This window comes from Gymnodraco acuticeps, unplaced genomic scaffold, assembly GCF_902827175.1.
Source record: "Gymnodraco acuticeps unplaced genomic scaffold, fGymAcu1.1, whole genome shotgun sequence".
NCBI lineage: Eukaryota > Metazoa > Chordata > Actinopteri > Perciformes > Bathydraconidae > Gymnodraco > Gymnodraco acuticeps.
The window spans coordinates 17,667-40,452 of NW_022990138.1; the positions used below are offsets into that span (position 1 = coordinate 17,667).

General features: G+C 40.8%; 1 protein-coding gene across 1 annotated transcript in view; it reads right to left on the minus strand.

Moving 5' to 3' along the window:
* ubald1a (UBA-like domain containing 1a) overlaps positions 1 to 22,024 on the minus strand; it is a 29,762-nt gene extending 7,738 nt beyond the window's left edge. The window contains exons 1-2 of the mRNA XM_034217138.1: positions 21,750 to 22,024; positions 20,940 to 20,996 (exon numbers count right to left, since the gene is read on the minus strand). Coding sequence (XP_034073029.1) covers positions 20,940 to 20,996; positions 21,750 to 21,857 — 165 coding nt within the window. The 5' untranslated portion in view covers positions 21,858 to 22,024. The remainder of the gene's footprint in view (positions 1 to 20,939; positions 20,997 to 21,749) is intronic.
* Between the last annotated feature and the right edge of the window lie 762 nt (positions 22,025 to 22,786).

The window sequence follows — 22,786 nt, forward strand, 5'->3', positions numbered from 1 at the left end:
AGAGGGTTGGGTTTACACCACACACACCAGCACATGTGAGGTTCAATGGTATATATGTGGAGCTTAGTAATAAGATTAGCTTATTCCATTCAATTTCTATGTAAATACTGCAATATTTTACTATATTACATTTTGGAAACCGATGGACTGTCCACTCCAAGTAGGGAATGAGTCCTTACCCCTACTGTGATTGTAGCAATGTGTTTTTATTACATGTACAGCAATTTGGCTCGACCAAAAATCGCTTTTAAATGTGTTATATAGTTCAAGTATCTCGGGGTCTTGTTCTCGAGTGAGGGAACAATGGAGCGTGAGATGGGCCGGAGAATCGGAGCAGCGGGAGCGGTACTGCAGTCGCTTTACCGCACCGCTGTGATCTAAATATCAACAAAAAACTAAAGATTTAAGACACTAAGAACACTAAAATCTAATGCGATGTTTTAGCAAGTTTTAGCGCAACTAGGGTAATACTGTGTTATTATTAGGTATTATAAAACCTTTTTCATTTCATTCTCATTTTATCTCCAAGCTGCTCCACTCAGCTGCTTTCTGCTTAAATGAAAACATTAATAAAAAATCTTATCGTCGTAGCGGTCGCAGGGTTGATTATTAACACCCCTAACAGCAGTGTGTAATTACACAGAAATAAAGCTTGATAAGAACTATACAACAGAGCAAGCAGCCGCCATCGTGAACAATCAGCTGTGAGATATCTGTGAGCAAACATTGAGTAAATACACAGCGACTGGGCAAGGCAGAATAACAAAGCAGTTTGCAACCACTGTTTATTGTGTGGGTGCATGTAAGCTCACTGCTGTTAGGAAACACAAGGCGAGAGGTCTGGTGAGGTAAACTTGTTTCGAAATTGAGGCTACTGTGACTCAGTTAAATGTCTCCAAAACACATAAGAGTGGTAATTTGAGAAGAGTCAGCTCAGTTAACCCAAACAAGTGGGTGCCTGTCGCCTTTAGAAGCTAACCATCGAGAAGGGTCATTTAGGGAAAGAAATAATCAAAAAAGGAAAAGATCGACTCCCACCCACAGCAGAACAGAAATATACAGTCAAGTTGTTCTTGTTGAGAAAGTTAAACCTTCAATAAACGCTAAGATAAACAAGCTGCTTTCTTTTTGCTGCTGCCTTTTATTAAAGAGTCCTCTCCTGCTGATGTTCAGGTGTATATCAGTATGTAGTGTCTCTACTTTAAAGAGTCCTCTCCTGCTGATGTTCAGGTGTATATCAGTATGTAGTGTCTCTACTTTAAAGAGTCCTCTCCTGCTGATGTTCAGGTGTATATCAGTATGTAGTGTCTCTACTTTAAAGAGTCCTCTCCTGCTGATGTTCAGGTGTATATCATGTATGTATTGTCTCTACTTGAAGAGTTCTCTCCTGCTGATGTTCAGGTGTATATCAGTATGTAGTGTCTCTACTTTAAAGAGTCCTCTCCTGCTGATGTTCAGGTGTATATCAATATGTAGTGTCTCTACTTTAAAGAGTCCTCTCCTGCTGATGTTCAGGTGTATATCAGTATGTAGTGTCTCTACTTTAAAGAGTCCTCTCCTGCTGATGTTCAGGTGTATATCAGTATGTAGTGTCTCTACTTTAAAGAGTCCTCTCTTGCTGATGTTCAGGTGTATATCAGTATGTAGTGTCTCTACTTTAAAGAGTCCTCTCCTGCTGATGTTCATGTGTATATCAGTATGTAGTGTCTCTACTTTAAAGAGTTCTCTCCTGCTGATGTTCAGGTGTATCAGTATGTAGTGTCTCTACTTTAAAGAGTTCTCTCCTGCTGATGTTCAGGTGTATATCAGTATGTAGTGTCTCTACTTTAAAGAGTCCTCTCCTGCTGATGTTCAGGTGTATATCAGTATGTAGTGTCTCTACTTTAAAGAGTCCTCTCCTGCCTGATGTTCAGGTGTATATCAGTATGTAGTGTCTCTACTTTAAGAGTCCTCTCCTGCTGATGTTCAGGTGTATATCAGTATGTAGTGTCTCTACTTTAAAGAGTCCTCTCCTGCTGATGTTCAGGTGTATATCAGTATGTAGTGTCTCTACTTTAAAGAGTCCTCTCCTGCTGATTTTCAGGTGTATATCAGTATGTAGTGTCTCTACTTTAAAGAGTCATCTCCTGCTGATGTTCAGGTGTATATCAGTATGTAGTGTCTCTTCTTTAAAGAGTCCTCTCCTGCTGATGTTCAGGTGTATATCAGTATGTAGTGTCTCTACTTTAAAGAGTCCTCTCCTGCTGATGTTCAGGTGTATATCAGTATGTAGTGTCTCTACATGTCTCCATGCTTTAATGTTCAAAAAGCTCTTTATTGTTCTCACACTGCCTGTGCTGCAGCACCTCTTTTCACCCTCTGTCTGAAACCAGAGCCCAGTCTGCTCTGATTGGTTAGCTGGCCGGCTCTGTCTGCTGTTAGAGATGTCCCGCCCCTAAGACTATCCCATACAATGTGTTGAAGCGCTAGCCAATAGAACCACATTAGTTATACTTTGCTGTACATTTTATTCTTGTATTTTATACCGGTCTTATTCCATTTATCTTCCTTTAATTTGTGCTGTCTTGGCATTTTGTATGCATTTAATCTTGTAGTCCATTTGTTACACTTTGTCTTTTAATGTTTTTGTAAAGCTGCATTGCTTTTGTAAATCCCTGTAGGGAAATGCAGTAGTCAAAGCAGCAACAGCAACACGAGGGAAACACTGGATAGGATAGGACAGGTCAGAGTTCACACAAGGCTAATAAGTATAAAAATAAGAACTCAAATGTAGGTAGGAGTGTTACAAATAACATGCATGTCGCAGCACACACAACAGAAGGTGTGTTACTGCAGGGAGGTCCAACCATTTCTGCAAGACACACAGATGGAGAGACGTGTTTGTGTTCAAAACACAGCCAACAGAGAGGGGTTGCCATGGCTACTGTTGTTATGAGGAAGCAGTACAGATCTCCTGTTGACGGGACGGAGATCTGTGGCGCTGTCCAGCCCCCACACCCACCCCCTATTTTTTGACCCATAAAGCAATTCTGATATAATAATAATAGATGTATTTTGTTAGCGCTTTCACAGGTGCTCAAAGACACTTTACAGATATAGTGAAAAGAAAAGAAAGGAACAACAAATAAATATATAGTTAAAGTTAAAGTCAAATAATACAAAAACAATCACACATTAAAAGCCAGATTGAAGAGGTGAGTTTGTGAGATATGATTCATGATGTTGGAGTAAATGATTTTAAGAGGATATGAACAAAACAAGGATTTTTAATTGAGTCTCTAAAACAACTGGACTTCTTTGCAGCACCATAATACTTTATTCAGAAAAACATTATGCATATTTCAACATTACCAAATATTGGATTTACTGCAATTTCGAAAGGTGATGAGTCCTAAAACCCGGTAGTGAGTCAGCATTTTACCACTTCCGGTTCCCTCGTCTGAGAGCCAATGGGATCTCTCCATAGGGTTTTGGAAAATAGCTGGAAATAAGGTCTGTGGTTGAAACCCGTTGAAGAGACGGGTCACGTTTTGTTCTACGACATTAAACACATCAGCAGTGACCCCGCTGGTGATTTCTGAAGAGTTGACGTGTCTGAAAAACGATGGTTGTTACCAAGTGGCTGAATAGGACTACAGAAGTTGTGGAGGCCGTTGTACGTCATTACGCCGAACACGTAAACACTCCTCTAAGTTTGTTTGCCCTGTTCTGCTTGAAAGCAAGTACCTGCCTCCTGCAAACTGTTCAAACAAACACTTCAACTTGTTCCATTTAGAATCTGTATGTTTGAATATGGATCTTAAGTTGGCGTGACGTTGAAGTCGTGCTGCTGGACTCGGCTGTAGTTCCTTTATAGCATAAAGTTAGCATGTAGCTTCTGGCCATTAGATTTATGATTAGAAAATTATAAAAGTAGGATAGACATGTGGAGATTATCCGGCTGAACAAACCGTGGATTTATCAAACAGGTTCGTTTTCCACAGATCTTATTCCGAGCTATTTTCAAAAACCCTATGGAGAAATCCCGTTGCTTTTTAGTCGACGGAACCCATGCGCAGCTTACTTCCTGGTAAATACGTCATCCCTGACATCATACTTCCTTATTGACCAAACAAGTCAAATTAAAGCAGTACTGAGAAACTCATTGTTGATAAAGTTCCAGCTGATATTTGTGTATTATTGTTTTAATTAATATTTCACAATTTCTAAAGCCAAATATGGTCAAAACGTCAACTTATTTCTCTTGTATCATCTCTTGTTTGCTCACCATCTCTTGAGGAACAAGGTTGACCAATGATTGCTGTATTATTAATTCTTCTCATCACAATTTGCCAAACAATACTTTGCTGGAAACTAAAGTTGTTCTACATTGTTTACCGAGTTAAGAAGATTAGTTTGAACCCAAAACATGTCTCCCTTCTCCATATTTTCTCTCACTTCCCACTTCACACGCTGTAAGTCGGCACTTGCAGGAAACTGTGCAGAGAGATATGTGAGACAAGCCGTTCAGTGTAATTCATACGTCAGCATCATTCGTACAGCTGTAACAATAACATCATTTTAGCACATGCAAAATGACACTTGTTTTACATAAACATAGTTGTGTGTTTGGATTTTGTTTTAAGCTGGATCCCAAACTTTATAAAAATAAGATAGTTATGACATGTGATACTTAAGAGTTTGGGTATTATTCACAATAACACATGCTGACGGTGGCTGGTAAGTGTGACTGTCGGGAAATGTTTCTTCACTACAGCAAGTCTGCCAACTCCTTAGAATAACACATGGCGGACAACTGCAAACAGAAGACGAGGAGTCTGCATTCACGGCCACTTCAAAACATGTTTTGGTCATCTGGTGAGCAGAATGCAAAGTCACTCATGGTTTGAGGAATTATGTGTTTTTGTTAGTTGAGTCTAATCTGATGAGGCAAACAAATATATATTTCGGGACAAATGTGTAGGATTTGATGGATTTGATCCACAATGTGTTCAAATCAGCATTATTCTCCTTAATAGTTTTGGGTCACATCTGTCAAAATGCTCTTAATCCAAATGTTACACTCAAACTATGACTAAGGATGGAAAGCTGTATAATACTGGAAAGAACATCAAGTCATATCGAATCCAATTAAGGTTAAGAAAAAAAGGATAACAAAGATATGAACTGCTGCTTACAGTATGTTTTAATATATACAAAAAGTGTTTTATGGCCAAAACGAACGAATGAACGAGTGTTGGCCGAGCTAAGACTAACAAGACAAATGGAGGTTAAACTTGGCCTAGGAGATACTAACCGGTGACTGCGCCTCTTTTAACTGGTGGTTAGGGTTAGAAATGTGGGAGGATGCTGAGCTTTCACCTTCATCAGGTCTGGACTAGTCTTTGGTTCATCAACGTCAAACATGTGTATGCTTCAGGAAATAGTCCCTCCTTTTGTTTGGTTTGTTAGGACATGTGAGAACAATCCCATTCAAATCTGGCAACAGTGATAATGCAGGTCTGTGTCCTGAGTGCTGCATATACAGTATGATAGACCTAGCAACTCAAATGACCACAAAAAGCAATGTTTTATGGACATAAGTGGACGAATGTTGGCCAAGACAAATGGAGGTTATACTTTGCCTTGCCTGTGAAATGCCGACTCGATATATCAAATTACTGGCAAAGAGCACAGACGAGTCGGCCATGTTTAGCTACGGTAAGGTTACGGGAAGTGTTTTGACAACATGCTTCCCAGATATGTAACCTCAACAGATGACAGTTTACCAGGACTATTTCCAAGCCAATAAACAAGCAACTAGTGAGACTGTGTAGCATTCAATGACTGACATTCGGGGCCGGATTTACTTGTAATCTGGCAGTGAAAACCTCAATAACCACAGACAAGGATGCAACAAAATACACTTTTCCATTTATGGATTGCACAAAAGACATATTGTGGATGTGAGTGTAGGGCTGCACGATTTTGGGAAAACATCTAATTGCGATTTTTCTGACAAATATTGCGATTTGCGATATTTATTTTTAAGCGACCCAACGGAAGTTTATTGTAAAATGCGGCCATAACTCCGGCTAGGAAGGTCATATCAACGTACTCCCGTCTCTAGCACCCCCGCAGCCCGAGCTACGAGTGAAAGAACTAAACTTACAGGAAACTTCCGTTGGGTTGCTTTAAAGTCAAGCTTCAGTTTAAGATTCACCCTGTCATAGAAACATGTGATGGAGCATTACTAACCTGACCCAGATGCTTTGTTTCACCAAACCATCTAAAGCTCCATTGGAAGCCATTTGGAAAGGGCATGCACTTTCAGAAGCACTTGGCAGGTGATTGGATCAATCTGTCTATCACCTTCTGTCATGGGCCACTTCTGATTGATTAACAATGGCTGGTACATGTGGAGCACAGCACTTCTGATTAGTGTGGATGACTGACACACAAGAAGAACAAAAACAACATTTTGTAATTTAAAAAAAAATAAAAGTTACAGAAAATTGCAGGCTTTAAAGTCGCATCATTTCAAATCGCGATTTCGATTTAAAATCGATTCATCGTTCAGCCCTATGTGAGTGCAGTGTATTGCTTCTGCTGCTGTACATTCATGTAATGGTAGGGCTGATTCTGACTGATGCCCTGTGAGGACTGTGGAAATGAGGGGTAAATGGAAAAGCATGGCAGATTAAAGTTAATAAAAGAGAGAAGTAAAAAAGGGGAAGCCAACAGAAACCCAGTGGGAGAGTAGATGGAATAAAGACGAGAAGTCAGGCGCTAAATTAACTGTAAATGATTCTGCCTGTTAAATGTTTAAATAGGGAGTGTTTCTAAGATGCAGCCTAGCTTTCTGTTGGTAGCTGCAGAGCTGCAGTTTGATCTCAATGCAGCCATGATGAATTACCAAGCATGTGACTGTGCTGAGGGGGGGGATTATCAGATGTAAATACAAATGCTTCCCTGCATGTATGCTTGAGAAATCAAATATTTTCATGTATAACCGACTTGGAAATGGAGATCTTTTTAAAAAAACAAACCAAAGAATGCCAGGCAACAGCCTATATATCTGCTTTGCATTAGTTACTGAACATCACCATAAAGGGACACCTTACATATTGTTGAACACCTTAAACCACATGTGTCAAACTCAAGGCCCGGGGGCCAAATCAGGCCCTTGGTGGATTTAATTTCGGCCCGCAGGATCATTTCTAATCACTATTAGATCTGGCCCTCCGGTATATTGCACGCACACCTTCACTCCATCCTGAGGGTCTCCTCCGCTCAGAGCCTGACCCCAAACATTGATGACCTTGCACCCAAGATGAGATGCCAAGTATCTGAGCTAGCATCACAGAGCAGCACACTGAGTTTAATGGATGTTTCCTTCTGCACTTTCTCTCTCAGGACAACAGGGCATGTTTGGTTTTCTCTTTGAGGGGAATAGTTTTTTTGAAGCTGTTGTTGGCCTGTGGGAAAATGTACTCATAAGAAATGACTCTGGGAAAGCTGCAGATAGAGCCATAAGAAATGAATGCAACTGATTATTAAATGTTGTTTTTATAGGCAACCATTTAAGCTTTGTTAGTTCCAGGTTTAATATGTGCAATAAGTTCATTTCAATAAATTCAGCAATAAACATTGAACCAGTCCGGCCCTCGACGAGTACCCATTTTTTTAATGTTGGCCCACTGTGTGTTTGAGTTTGACCCCCCTGCCTTAGACCCTAAAGATGTGTTTTTGAGATTTAAAATAACTAACTAGTTTACTGCTTCATGGTTGGTTTTTGCTGTTTTCTCCTCAACTGATAACACATATCTTAAATAAATAAACAAAGCAAAAGCTGGCATGTGTGGACAAATTGATAAAACTACAACTAATGCTACATATACAGTTTAATCTCAGAGATACTTTATCTTTGTCTGCCCACATCCTCTCCAATCTGAGCATGAAGAGCAGCCATTCCTTTACACCTTACTATCTAATGGAGGTTTAATAATGACACCAAAAAACACATCGCTAAACCAGACGAGCCACTCTGCGTCTGTTTGTATGTCCCATCAACAGGAGGTGACACTCAGGTTTTATGGGAGTGTCTGGACGTCGTTGTTTGTTTTCTTGAACTAAATACAGGATTTGACAGGTGCTGCTGTACGTTTCAAGTGTCTCTTCCTTCCCCATGATGACCCCTCACTCCTGCAACCTCGCCCAGATTCTAGCAGCTGAGCCCGGGAGTGAGTTCATATTATATACACATAGGGATATGTTTGGGTTTGTGCTCACGAGGGAATCAGTTGATCATTAGCCAGGCTGTGCAAGTGTATTATCCCACTGTGCAATAAGAAGAAGAATGAAAATAGAGGCAGGGAAGATCAGAAAGGAAAAGAAAGCAGAAGAGCGGAGAACTGGGTCTGAGTGGAGCGTATGTTTTGTGTCAGCAACTGCACTGCTCACAACAATGGCTAACGCACTAACAATAGGTGTTCAGTGACCCAGTCATATCTAGAAAAAGGGGTTTGGCCTGTCTACTGGCAACAGAAAGTACTAGGCCAAAGGTCGTCGTCAGGCAGAACAAAATGGTTATGATGAAACTCAAACACAGCGAGCCAAAGGGGAAACACACTGTAGATCAACTTTAGTTTTACTTTTTTATTATAACGTTTATATCAGTGAATAATCAGAGGGGAAATGTGGTTTTGTGACAGTAGCAGTTCTTACATGGGCATACATGGGCAATAAAAAGATAATAAAGATATGTATATCAACATTTGTAGTTAAAGTAAATATGTGCAACTTAAAGATAAAATCTTTAAGTTGTAAATAAAAAACATAAGAAGTCAAAGTCAAAATGTGAACAATGTCTAATATATTACAATAATAAATATGTTCATTACTGAATTGCCCAGTTAAAGAGGGTTTTAGCTGCTGATGGTGAAATAAGTCCAGTCACTGTCTTAAGGTTTACGCACCAAGCTGACACCAAAGAACACGTCCCGACAGACCCGACTGTTGTGTCGCCTCACGTCTCCTGCGTCTTGGCCAACAGTCGCACTGAAACACACCGCAACGACTTCAGCCGACGGCCAAGTAGCACGTAGGAACTGCACATGCGTGAGTGGCAATAACTCTCCTTACCAGCAGGTGGCGGTAGTGTGTATTCGTCATTCAAAAGAGGTAACAACCGGAAGACAGACTGCGTGATAACCGAGAGAAGAAGAACAGACCGCGTGATATAAACAAACAACAAATAGCGTGTTCCATTTTCACTCTACAGCGAGAAGCTCACGGGGCTTTCCCGAACCTTCTTAATCGTTTGTTTGGGTCCCTCACTTCCGATTAGCTTCTCATGCACTGATTCGCTAAGCTGAACAGCCAATCAGAGTGATCTCTTTTACCGACAGTCTCCCGATTCAACATGTTGAAGCGGCGGCTGAAGGTGTCGGCACGGCCGAAAAGACACGACGGGACACACCAATCTGAGTAGGGCGACAGGACGCTCATCGACGGCCAGACATCTATCGACGCCGAAAATCGGCTTGGTGTGTAAGGACCATAAGTCTTAGAGATCTAATGTGGGAATTGAAGAGGAAGCAGGATCAAACGGTGGCTGGTGAGGAGTTAAGGGTCATGAATTTAAGTCAGGGAATTAGAAAAGGGATACAAAAGGCTGAGGAAGGTGACGGCTCAGGAATAGTAGGACAAGGTAGCAGCAGTAGGATGACCCGAGCCACTGCAGTGCTACAGATAAAAAAGAGGCCACTGAAACACAATGACAACACTCGCTTTATGCAACACACAAATTCCCATGTGCTGCTTGTCAATCCTCCCAAATAAACCTAACCCCTGTGTGAGTTTGTGTGTGTGTACTCAGTGACTCCAAGAATCAGTGTGAAACTTAATCCAACTCAAACACATCTGGTCCTTGCACAGTCATCCCACATGGATTCCCATTCCCAGAGTCCCTGTACAGCCAAAGTTCCTGTGTGTGTGTGTCTGCGTACACGCCTTTGTGTGTGTGTGTGTGTGTGTGTGTGTGTGTGTGTGTTTGCGGTTAGGTTTTCTGGGAAGCCGTGCTCCAGGAAACATGCAGGGCAACACGCTGGAACATGCTGAGCCCGAGCCTCTTCAGATGTGGCTGACATTGCTGAACGACACACGGCTTCAGACAACCACAGACTGTGGCTGCTCCATTTTGGCAAAAATCATAATCATGTAGCTTATATGTTTAGCTCATAACATATTTAGGTTATAATGTTGGGATTACAGTTACGTATTGACTTTGGAAACATTGCACATTTGTTAAACTTCCAAAAATAACTTTATCTGCAGTGGATTTTCCTGAACTCCAATGTGATTTCTACTTTAAATTTAGACTCTCTCTTTCCGTCATCTAACTAAACATACCACAGCCTGGCTGAGGGGGGGGGGTTAGGCTTTCTAGGGACCAGAGTTTCCCACAGGATTGTGTGAGAGTGTGGTGGGTGGAGGGGGGCATGCTAGCATGAATGAAAGTGTTGTACTTTTTAAAGATAATTGGTAAGGGGTGTGCCTGATTTGAAACACAAAACAAAAAGAGAGCATCATTATTGTACGACTGAATGAGACACTATAATCGCTTTATCTAAATGATCTTGTCTTCAAAGTTTCAGAAGCTAATATTGCAACTACAAAATGTATTAGATTAAAAGAGGCCCCGTTATGCTTTTGGTGTGTTCCCTTTACTGGTTCAAGGTTCTTTATTTTGTCATACGAACATAGCTACAGTTATGCGATGAAAATCTTAGGTCACAGGCTCCTCCAACAGAGTGTTATAGTGTTTTATATGTTTTGTGTGCATGTAAATGGTCTGCAAAGGCTCAAATCCATGTGTTCCCTCCCTCTGTGCTCCTATTGGCTAGCGCTCAAACACATTGTACGTGATAGGTTGAGGGGCAGGACATCTCTAAGCGGTTGACCAATCATAACAGAGCCGCTAACCAGCTAACCAATCAGAGCAGACTGGGCTCTGGTTTCAGACAGAGGGTGAAAAGAGGTGCTGCAGCACAGGCAGTATGAGAAGAATAAAGAGCTTTTTGAACATTAAACTACATACAATACAAACCTGAAAATTAGCAGAATAAGGCCCCTTTTATATACTACCACACACACCCATGCATATACAGGAACAGATAATCCCATTATCAACATAAACCAGATTGAATGCGTCACATTGTTGCATGCACACCCACGGGATCTTAATGCACACAGACTTATATATATATATAAACAATGGAAGCTGGATTTCACATGGGTCTGCACTTAATCAACTTCCATAAGCAAATGTCTGCAGCGGAACAGAGAGCACCTTGTTTCTTTTGTGGCAGACACAAAGCAGCACTGTGTTGTTGTATCTTTACCCCAATACCTGGCATTGCCTTACTGTTAGCCTATTTTACATTAAGTAGAAGCTATTGATTCCTCGCTGCTATTTAAAAAACAATCAAAGTTTCCTTTATATAGTTTAGTCAGCCTTCCTCCATCTCGTGCAGAGGGATGATGAACGCATATAGAGAGAGGAAAAGGAGCAGACAGTCGTCCGTGCTGTCATGACTTATGAAGGTAATTATACCCCTGCCCTTCTGCATGGGCGCACCGCACTCTTCAAATCCCACTGAGATCTTACAGGGATGAGAATAGTGCAGATTTCGAGAAAATCCTTCTTTTATGGCCACACCCGGACACCATAACGGAATGTTTGTAGTTACCACCCCTTTAAAAACACACACGCACACAACCCAGATCTTTTCTTCTACTGGGTGTTTATATTGCCAGGAAACAGCCGTAAACAACCTCACGCCTCCTTTTATCACCGCCCTGCTGTGCCCAATACGGTCCTGCTACGACACGTTTAGTCGGTACTGAACGTTGCCCTTCATAAAATGTAAGTTTCATTCACTTCGTGCGTGATGGCGGTGACGAAAAGCACCATAAAAAAGTGTTCAGTAAAAACAACGAGCCGTTTTGTTTCTTCATGATCCTGTTGGTTTGCAGAATATAGGCCAGGCTGGGTGGTGTTGAGCAAGAGGAGGAACTATTCAAGTGACTTACTGCTTATGCTGCACTATTGTTTTAAAAAGGAAACCATATCTTTGAGTGTAAAAGGCAAGAGTGCTAAGAAAGAAAAAAGGCTGCAATGCTCAGATTTGGTTAGCCGGCCGGTGATTGGTCAACAGCTTAGAGATGTCCCGCCCCTTAGCCTATAACGTGCAATGTGTTGGAGCAAAAGCCAATAGAAGAGCGAGTGTTCTATAGTGATGTCACTATGTTAAGGAAGTTAACAAAGGAGTCCAATGGAGGCGTTTCAAGGGGTGTGTGGAAGAGAAACTCCCTAACACAGGGATGTAAGCCTCTGCAGACCATTTACATGCACTAAAACCAATAAAACCCAAAAAGCGTAAAGGGCCCCTTTGAAGTGTCCTCAGCTGCGATACTGCTTAAATACAATACATTGCTTGTTAAATTAAAACAAAATGAAAGTATGTTTTTTCTAACACAAATAATTGACGCTTTCAAAGTGCAGTTTGCAAAGTGTTGACAATAAACAAAACATCTTGCAGCAACTACAACAGTCTCTTTTTTCTTCTACAGCGATAACAGCGTATCAACGAGAGAACAGGAAGGGGATCAACTGTACGAGCGCAGATATGAGAGGATGTGAAATATTTGAGCAGATTATTTCTACTACTGACCTACTAAAGACAACATACTTTAACATCACACCACACTGCTGACTTCACTGCAGGGCTGCCGAATGAGGACCCGCTTTATTCAAACGGCCATAACACACGTGAAGCGGGCTTTGTGGCTTAGCTCCGTCGTCCCCCTGTCACATGATGGGGTCACATGTTTCCAGACAGTAGTGGAAGTCATCCAGCGAGGCTACTTCCTCCTCACATGATGATTCATTCACTTCATAGTGGCTGTACATCCCCCACACGGTGTTAATCATGGAAACGCTGATATTGATGTTTTGTGTCCGTGTTTTTCCTTCCAAATTCAATGACACATGTACTCAAAGATAGACAGACTTAACTGTCCAGAGGTCATGATTAAAAAGTCACAACGGCTGATTTCCATTAGTTGCTCATGTGCATCGATGTAGAATAAAATCTTTCCCTTGCACACAAGCAGCCATTTTGAGGCATTTTGCTTACAAATGACAAATCATTTTGACAATGAGGAATAGATTTTTTGAAACTGTCGTTGCAAGTCTCAGCAATAGCACTGACTTTATTCAGGTGATTCATTTTAAAAAATAGCTTCAAATTAGATACAAAATCCCAATTTTCATTTAAAATCAGCCTCTCAAATATGGATATATCCTGCTTTTCTGTGTTCAATTATATAACACTGAATACTAAGATTTTGGACCTACAGAACAAGACATTTAAAGAGATTTTCTTGGACTATGCAGAACTGGAATGGACATTATCTCACATTTCATAGACCACATGTTTAAAGGGTAAATCTAGAAATTAATCTGCAGATTTATAAATAAAGAACATATGTAGTGGTTGCAGCCCTACTTGGCACATTCCTAGAATATGCATGAAAACTAAAAAATCAGGGGTGCAAGAATATGTGCATGATATTCACTAAAGTAGGATTAGCATCAAACAGCCAGGAGCCACACAAACACAACTCGTGCATTCAGAGTGTGAGTGCTGATCTGCGGTTTCTGTGGGCGGTTACTGCTTTTGAGATTCGTGCTAAAACAAAATGATGAGGACAGGGCATGATTATAAAATCCTCTGACAGTAAACAAACAGCTAACTGAATTTTAGAGCCTTGTGTTCCGGCCTCTGTAAACAGACTGAGGTTGTGAGGGAGGAAACAAGAGGAGTTAAGAGTGTATATAAAGTTGTGTTTTTAGTTACTGTGCTGTGAAAGGGTCCATTTTGGGTCGGTGTGAGCTTTGCATCCCGTAGGAATGTGGCGCGGTTGAAGCGTTATTAAAGGCAGGGTGTGTGCAGAGGAGAAAACTGGGAGTAGACGGGAGAGGTTGCAAAAAGAAAAAACACCAGAGCAGGTTGGATTGAGCTCATGTGTCCATCATGTAACAAAGTGAAGATGTAAGCCGTTAGTCCTATTCGCACGGGACCAGAACAAACTAGGGACCTCTAGTCATTTGTGACAATGGCAGCGGGTCGTCTGTCATCATAATCCCGTGCAAATCTGTCGTGTCCTTAAAAAAAAATCCCACGTGAATAAACGAAAATAATTTAATATGGGTTTTTGGTTTTCTTCAGACATTTGTTCTGCCTCATTCCCAGTATACAATATATTATATTATAATAGATTTATAAATGAAGTTTTGACCACATTCTTGCAAATTCAGGGGCGCTAGAGGGCTTCATTAATATTATATAAACATAAATATACAATACACAATATAAATATTAGTCTCTACTGTCTTTTGTTTTTATTTTTGTAAAGCACTTTGAATTGTCGCGTGCTGAAAGGTGCTATATAAATAAAATTGCCTTGCCTACTTTACTCAGATGTATTGACACTAGGGCTGAACGATTAATCGATTTTATCGCAAAGCCTGCGATTTTTTTTAACATTTTTTTTTTTCTACATTTCTTTTTTTTCTTGTGTGTCTTCCACACCAATCAAAAGTGCTGTGCTCCACATGTACCAGCCATTGTTAACCAATCAGAAGTGGCCCATCATAGAAGGTGATAGACAGATTGATCCAATCACCTGCCAAGTATTTCTGAAAGTGCCCGCCCTTTCCAAATGGCTTCCAATGGAGCTTTAGATGGTTTCTGAGTCAGGTTAGTAATGCTCCATCACATGTTTCTATTACAGGGTGAATCTTAAACTGAAGCTCGACTTTAAAGCAACCCAACGGAAGTTTCCTGTAAGTTTAGTTCTTTCACTCATAGCTCGGGCTGCGGGGGTGCTAGAGACGGGAGCACGTTGATACGACCTTCCTAGCCGGAGTTATGGCCGCATTTTACAATAAACTTCCGTTGGGTCGCTTAAAAACAAATATCGTGAATCGAATCGCAATATCTGTCAGAAAAATCGCAATTAGATGTTTTCCCAAAATCGTGCACCCCTAATTGACACCCCCCAGATATATAGTCAAGGCTAGGCATTTGCTTTTATTCAAAATAACAATATCATATTGACTTTATTGCAGTGCAAATCAGTCACAGTGACTGAGTTTGCACTCAAATGCTGTGAAAACTTTAATTTATAATTCATTAATATAATATATCTTATAATATTATATTCTGCACTGCTGAAGGCAAGGCAAGGCAAGGCAAGTTTATTTATATAGCACTTTTCAACACAAGGCAATTCAAAGTGCTTTACAAAAAATGAAAGAGATTAAGAAAATGGCATTTAAAATCAGTCATTAAAAAGAAAAGCTAATAAAATAAACATTAAAAGAAAAAATACATGGATAAAAGTTACAGTGCAGTCTAAGATATGAATAGTTCAATTAAAAGCAGCGACAAAAAGAAAAGTCTTCAGCCTGGATTTAAAAGTAGTCAGAGTTGCAGCGGACCTGCAGGTTTCTGGGAGTTTGTTCCAGATATTTGGAGCATAATAACTGAACGCTGCTTTACCATGTTTAGTTCTGACTCTGGGGACAGAAAGCTGACCAGTCCCTGAAGACCTGAGAGATCTGGATGGTTCATAATTTAGCAGGAGGTCAGAAATGTATTTTGGGCCTAAACCATTCAGTGCTTTATAAACCAGCAGCAGTATTTTGAAATCTATTCTGTGACACACAGGAAGCCAGTGTAAAGACTTCAGAACAGGAGTGATGTGATCCACTTTCTTAGTGTTAGTGAGGACTCGAGCAGCAGCGTTCTGAATTAGCTGCAGCTTCCTAATAGATTTTTTAGTGAGACCTGTGAAGACACCATTGCAGTAGTCCAGTCTACTGAAGATAAAAGCATGGACAAGTTTTTTCCAAATCCTGCTGTGACATTAGTCTTTTAATCCTAGATATATTCTTTAGGTGATAGTAGGCTGATTTAGTAACAGTTTTAATGTGACTGTTGAAACTCAGGTCAGAGTCCATGACTACACCTAGATTTCTGGCTTTATCTGTTGTTTTGAACATTGCACACTGAAGCTCAGCGCTAACTTTTATACGTTCTGCCTTGGCTCCAAAAACCATTACCTCAGTTTTATCTTTGTTTAATTGGAGAAAGTTCTGACACATCCAGTCATTGATTTGTTCAATGCACTTACTCAGTGTTTGAATTGGAGCATAGTCTCCTGGTGAAATTGTTACGTAAATTTGTGTGTCATCTGCATAGCTATGGTAACTTATTTTGTTGTTCTTCATTATCTGAGCCAGTGGTAGCATGTAGATGTTAAAGAGAAGAGGCCCCAAGATGGAGCCTTGAGGAACCCCACATGTCATATTTGTCAACTCAGATGTGTATTTACCTATAGAAACAAAGTTGTTTCTGTCCTTTAAGTAGGATTCAAACCAATTCAGAACTGTTTCCGAAAGTCCCACCCAGTTCTCCAGTCGGTCTAGTAATATGCTGTGGTCAACAGTGTCAAACGCAGCACTGAGATCTAATAATACTAACACTGAAGTTCTGCCACTGTCTGTGTTTAAGTGGATGTCATTAAAGACCTTTACAAGAGCAGTCTCAGTGCTGTGGTTTGGACGAAAGCCTGACTGGAACACATCAAAACAGTCATTTAAATGCAAGAAATTACTCAACTGTTGAAAAACAACTTTTTCAATGATTTTACCTAGAAATGGGAGGTTTGATATGGGCCTGTAATTGTTCATTACTGAAGCATCTAGATTATTCTTTTTTAAGAGCGGTTTAATGACTGCAGTTTTCAGGGCCTGTGGAAAAATACCTGAGTGAAGAGATTTGTTTACTATATGAAGTAGATCTGAGGCCATGCAAGGCAAAACATCTTTGAAAAATCCTGTTGGAATAATATCAAGGCAGCAGGAGGAGGATTTCAGAAGTTGAATAATGTCCTCTAGGTTTTTATCATTAATCTGATGGAATTGTGTCATGATGTCTGAATTGATGTTAAGTGGAGATAGGGACAACACATTTGCTGTTCCTGATGCAGAGGCACTGACTGCTTGTCTGATTTTCTGAATTTTGTCAGTGAAAAAGGAGGCAAAATCATTGCACGCCCTGGTGGATAGAAATTCAGAGGCTACTGACACTGGGGGGTTAGTTAGTCTGTCGACGGTAGCAAACAAGGCACGTGCGTTGTTTTTGTTTTTGGTAATGATGTCAGAGAAGAACGATTGTCGTGCGTTTTTCAATTCCAAATTATAGAGGCCAAGTCTCTCTTTATAGATTTCAAGGTGAACCTGGAGATTTGTTTTTCGCCACCTGCGTTCAGCTTTTCGACATTCTCTTTTTTCTGTTTTCACGGTCATGGCCTTTCTCCATGGAGATATTTTCTTGCCAGACACTTCCTTTACCTTAGTTGGAGCAATGGCATCTATAACATTTTTAATTTTTGAATTAAAATGATCTACTAGCTCATTTACTGAGATGTTGGCAGGGGCAAGTGTGGAAGAGAAATTCTGAGTAAACATTTCCCTAGTGTTTTCAGTTAAATATCGCTTTGTGGTTACCTCTTTTTGAACATTTTTGTGAACAGAAATAGAGCTCTCAAAGAAAACACAGGAATGGTCAGAGAGTGCAACATCAGTCACCACAACCTTAGAGATATTCAGACCCTTTGAGATAATTAAGTCCAGAGTGTGCCCCTTATTGTGCGTGGGCTCCGTCACATGCTGAGTCAGTCCATAGCTATCAAGAACACAAAACAGTTCTTTAGCCCCTCTGTCCTGGGGGTTGTCAACATGGATGTTAAAATCACCAACAATGACTAGACGGTCAAAGTCAATACACACTATAGACAGCAGTTCAGTAAAGTCATCAAAAAAGCTTGCACAGTATTTGGGTGGTCTATAGATATTTAGGAACAGAGCTCGAGAGGAGCATTTCAGCCGGAGGGCCACATATTCAAAAGAATCAAAGTTTCCATAAGATGTCTTCCTGCATTGAAGGGCATCATTGAACATAATAGCAACTCCACCCCCTTTCTTATGCATTCTTTCCTGACTCATAAAACTGAAGTTGGGAGGGGTTGATTCGATAAGAACAGCTGCACTGTTATTTTGTTCAATCCAAGTTTCTGTTAAAAACATAAAATCGAGATTGTGCTCAGTGATAAAATCATTGATTAAAAATGTTTTTCCTGCTAAAGACCTGACATTTAATAAAGCTAGTTTAAGTTTGTTAAACACACTATCAGTCATGTTTTTTGTAACAAGCTGTGGCTGACATGCAATCACTGCTAAATTAGATACACTCACACAAACGTTTGAGCGCTTCCTGTTTCTATGATTCACCGCTCTTAATCTATTACCTATCAACACAGATATCGGCAAAGCTACTGGCAGGCAGGGCCCCGACATGTCCTTGAAAGAGTTGAGAGTGCCATACGCCCTTGAGCCTGGAAGGGAAGCTGAAGGGGTCTGAACAAAAGAAGAAAACTAAATAAATATGTAAAATAAAACGTGTTTATCTTTTGTGAATGAGCAAAAAAACACACTTAGAATTCTTTCTAAATCAAATGAGCTCCCCTGGTAATACTAGCATTGTGCAAATAGCGTTTTTTAGATAGATCGTTTTTATTCAAAACACAGATAATGAATAAAGAATCTGTCCGAAATCCATCATATGTGACTGAAACAGACGTACTTTACACGTGTATGCAACAACAAGCCGAGTCTTAATGCGTGTCTGTGCAGAGACTGTAGCTCTGTTACATCGTGTGCCAAAGCACAGGCACTCCCGTGGGTCTGGGAGCGCTAAAAGGAAATAATAATGACAAGGGCTTTATTTAAATCCTCCGCCCACCACTGCATTATACAAGACTTTACTGATGAGTAAGCGAGCTCACCTCACTATTTGATACAGGGTGTAAACCTCTGGAATACAATGCACAAATGATGCATTAGTGAAGTGCAGGTAAACAAAATCAGTCATGATGGCTAACAACTTGAATGCTTTCAAATTCTCTAAACAACAGTGCTTTTGTTTCCAGGATGTTACATGGGAAAGTGACAGCTTCATATAGGCCTCAAAACAATAGCATAAAGCAGCTCAATGAACAGTATCCGTAAACTAGCTGACCTACATGACGTCCTAACCCGCCGCGCTGCCAAGGGCTGAGCGCCTGCAGGCTATCTGTCGGGCCGTTGGGGTTTGGGCGAGGCTTCTGGCCAAAATAGCAATGTCAAGGATGAGTTCAGTTTGTGTGTCGCAACGCAAAACATTGCCGCAACAGCATGTGCAACCCGAAATGTAACCTAATGTTGTCTGTGTGTACTCTAAACCAAATCCAGAGATAGGGAGGTAGAGCAAAGTGGATTAGATCTGTATACCCACGAACACTGCGGCCTGATAAGCTGCAGGAAGGTTGGACCCGCGGCCCTACTGTAGGTCTGTTGTGTGTCACACACACACACACACACACACACACACACACACAATGTCTGTAACAATAACAAACATACGACGCTTTCTGACTTTCATTATCCAGTGTCTGCAGCAATCAAGCTCAGCCCTATTTGTCACACAAATCAGAACAGCTCTTGGCAGATTGTTTACTCTCTAAATTAAAGTGAGACGTTTCCTGAGCTACATAGAGCGCTGAGATGCTGTTCTTTTTTGATCAGGTAATAAAGGAGGACTGGCTGCCTTTGCTATAATAATGATCCAGCTCAGGGCGAGCCGTTCCTACGCTGACTGGCGATATTGCACACCTCGGAGGCTATAGATGCACACACACTCTCACACAATGCAATAAAGATCACATCCCCTATTATCCACCATCTCCTTCACTTCAGCAGTTTGATGGCTAAACGCACACACAAGCAGAGATTTAAAATGATCTACAGTTGCAGTCCAGAAACCCCCCCCCCCACCACATCTATGTCACGCTTGGGCAGCTGTTGCTGGATGCTGCGGTGCATGCAGCTGCAAACAAAGGCTGCTAAAAAGCCCAAGTACTGCTAATGTTTCAGAATGTTGTGTCTTCCTGGTCGAATGTACTTATTGTAAGTCGCTTTGGATAAAAGCGTCAGCTAAATGCAATGTAATGTAAAGTCCAGCCCCTGTGTGTGAATGTGCACTGTTTTGTCTTCCCTTAAAAGTCCCTGATATATGTGGTGGTGTCGAGGGCAGCAATAACCCAATCAGCCGGATAACTCAAGGCAAACGCAACTGCAAGGGGATCTATTTGTGAGAGGCAGCTGTCCTCTTTCTGGAAGGAGACATTTTTTCTGTCCTGACCAGAAACTGAGGGGGCTTCCTTCCTTTTGGCCCCTCAGTTGATACAATGCAACAACAGAGGAGATTTCCTTACATCTTTATATGTCACACACACACACACACACACACACACACACACACACACACACACACACACACACACACACACACACACACACACACACACACACACAACACACCACACACACACACACACACACACACACACACACAACACACACACACACACACACACACACACACACACACACACACACACACACACACACACACACACACACACACACACACACACACACACACACACACACACACACACACACACACACACACACACACACACACACACACACCTCGCAGTGCTGCTGCCTGCCTGTGTGTTTATTTCTGGAAGCTCACAACATGGCCGACATGTGCTTTGTTATTGTTAGTACAACATCATCCCTGTTGGCCTATAGGGGCTGGTTATCCTCCCCCATCCCACCCAAAACATCACTAGCTTGAAATTGGGATTTGCTGTAATTACATAAACAGACAGAACAATGTATATTGTGTATATATATATATATATATATAATCACTCACCATATGATGATGGCCGTATGGAATATTTGTTTCTTGAAAAAAGACACTGAGGGCAGTCTATAATGACAAAAGAGATGAAGTAAATGACATTTTAGGCAGTTATTTGTAGGTTTTAAGTGCATTGAACAGACATTGCTTATCTCTGTGTCGATGTAAATAATAAAATAAACAATACAAAGAGCTTGCAGCGAGGATATATGCAGATACATCTATATTCGCTTCACTGCAGGCTAAACAAATATGCACTGTTTTGCAGGCTGGTCGATACAACACGACGATTATCATTAGATAGATAGACATACATACATTACATTAACAGCAACTGAATACAAATTCACAATATAAAAGACAGTTGAGTATCTGAATAACACACGATATAAAGACAATGCTGAAAACATTTGAATGCTCTCCACAAAATACAATTTCCCTAGGCTACATAATTTAATACAAATATACTACAGGATGTATTGCGTAAGAGCTCGCTGGCCTCGCCTGTGTCATGTGTCGGATTATAGTATTTAATCTAGAGTAAAGTCTAATTGGATATGGTAGCTATACGCTTACTGTAGTACTGTGTGTTCCCCGCTGCTTAAATCTACCTAATGCACACTTTAAATAAAAAAAGTGGGCCGAAAAAGGACACTAAATGCTTTGTTTTGTGTTGAAATAACACAGCCTGGAAAAGTGTCTGTTGGTTAGCAGTTGGAACTAAAGGTCGGTTCAAACTAACGGCCGTGTTGCTATTGTTACCCCGTCGTTTGCTAATGTTTTTAAAGCCTTTCTTCTGTGTTTTCTTTCCCCTTTTTTTACCTCAAACTGCCAATGTGCCGCCTGTAAAAGCTGCTTCGCTTGGTCTGCCGCACAACCCGCCGTCAGGACGAACTGGTTAATCATGACTTGATGTTTGAGTTCATCCATGTTTCGACGAAAAGCCCGTGTCCGTGTGCTGCAGACTTTCAAACCGTCGTCTTTATGTTCCTTCTCTCTTGCTTCACTCTAGTTGTATTCCGTTTCTACTGTCTCAGTCCTCTACCATTACAGCCGGTTGAGCAAACACAAATATTTACAGTAGGAGCGGTAGTGGAAGGGGAAGAAATGCGTGATTGACAGATGGGTACAGCCAATCAGAAGAGAGCGTCGCCCTGTGGGATTTGTAGTCTTTTAGGTAGAGCGGTTCAGGACCGGCGTGGCTTTAATCAGAATCAGAATTCCTTTATTCGTCCCACATAGTATAGAGTCTAGAGTCAGAGGTGGAAAAAGTACTCAAATCTTGTGCTTGGAAAAAAGTCGAAATATCTAATACTCTACCACAGGTAAAATACCTGCAATCAAATTTGTTCTCAAGTAAAAGTACAAAAGTATTGGCATCAAAATATACTTAGGTAATGTAGGCCTACCAAATGTAGGCCTAAATACAGATTGGTCCATTTCATACAAATATATATTATATGTTTGATTATAATTATGGCTGCATTCAAGTTGTATCAAAGCTTGTAAAGGTGAAACACTATTAGATAATAGTACAGAAGTCCACTGCAGGTTAAGTTAGGAGCTGCAGTATTTAACAAATTAAATACGTGTAACATGTAGAATGTAGTGTGTTAGATAACAATATTTAGGCCTACAATTAAATCACATACAGATTATTGTGACAGCAATATGGTCTAACTAAGAAGTAGCAGCCAGTAGTAATAATAATCATAGTGAATCATAGTAAGCACATTTTATATAATACAGCATATGTGGCGTTCAAGTCACCGCAGAGGAGGGACATTCCCACTCCTACTCGAGCAATCTGAGTGCAGCACGGTTTGTTTTGGACTACAACTCCCGTGAGCCCTCGCTTT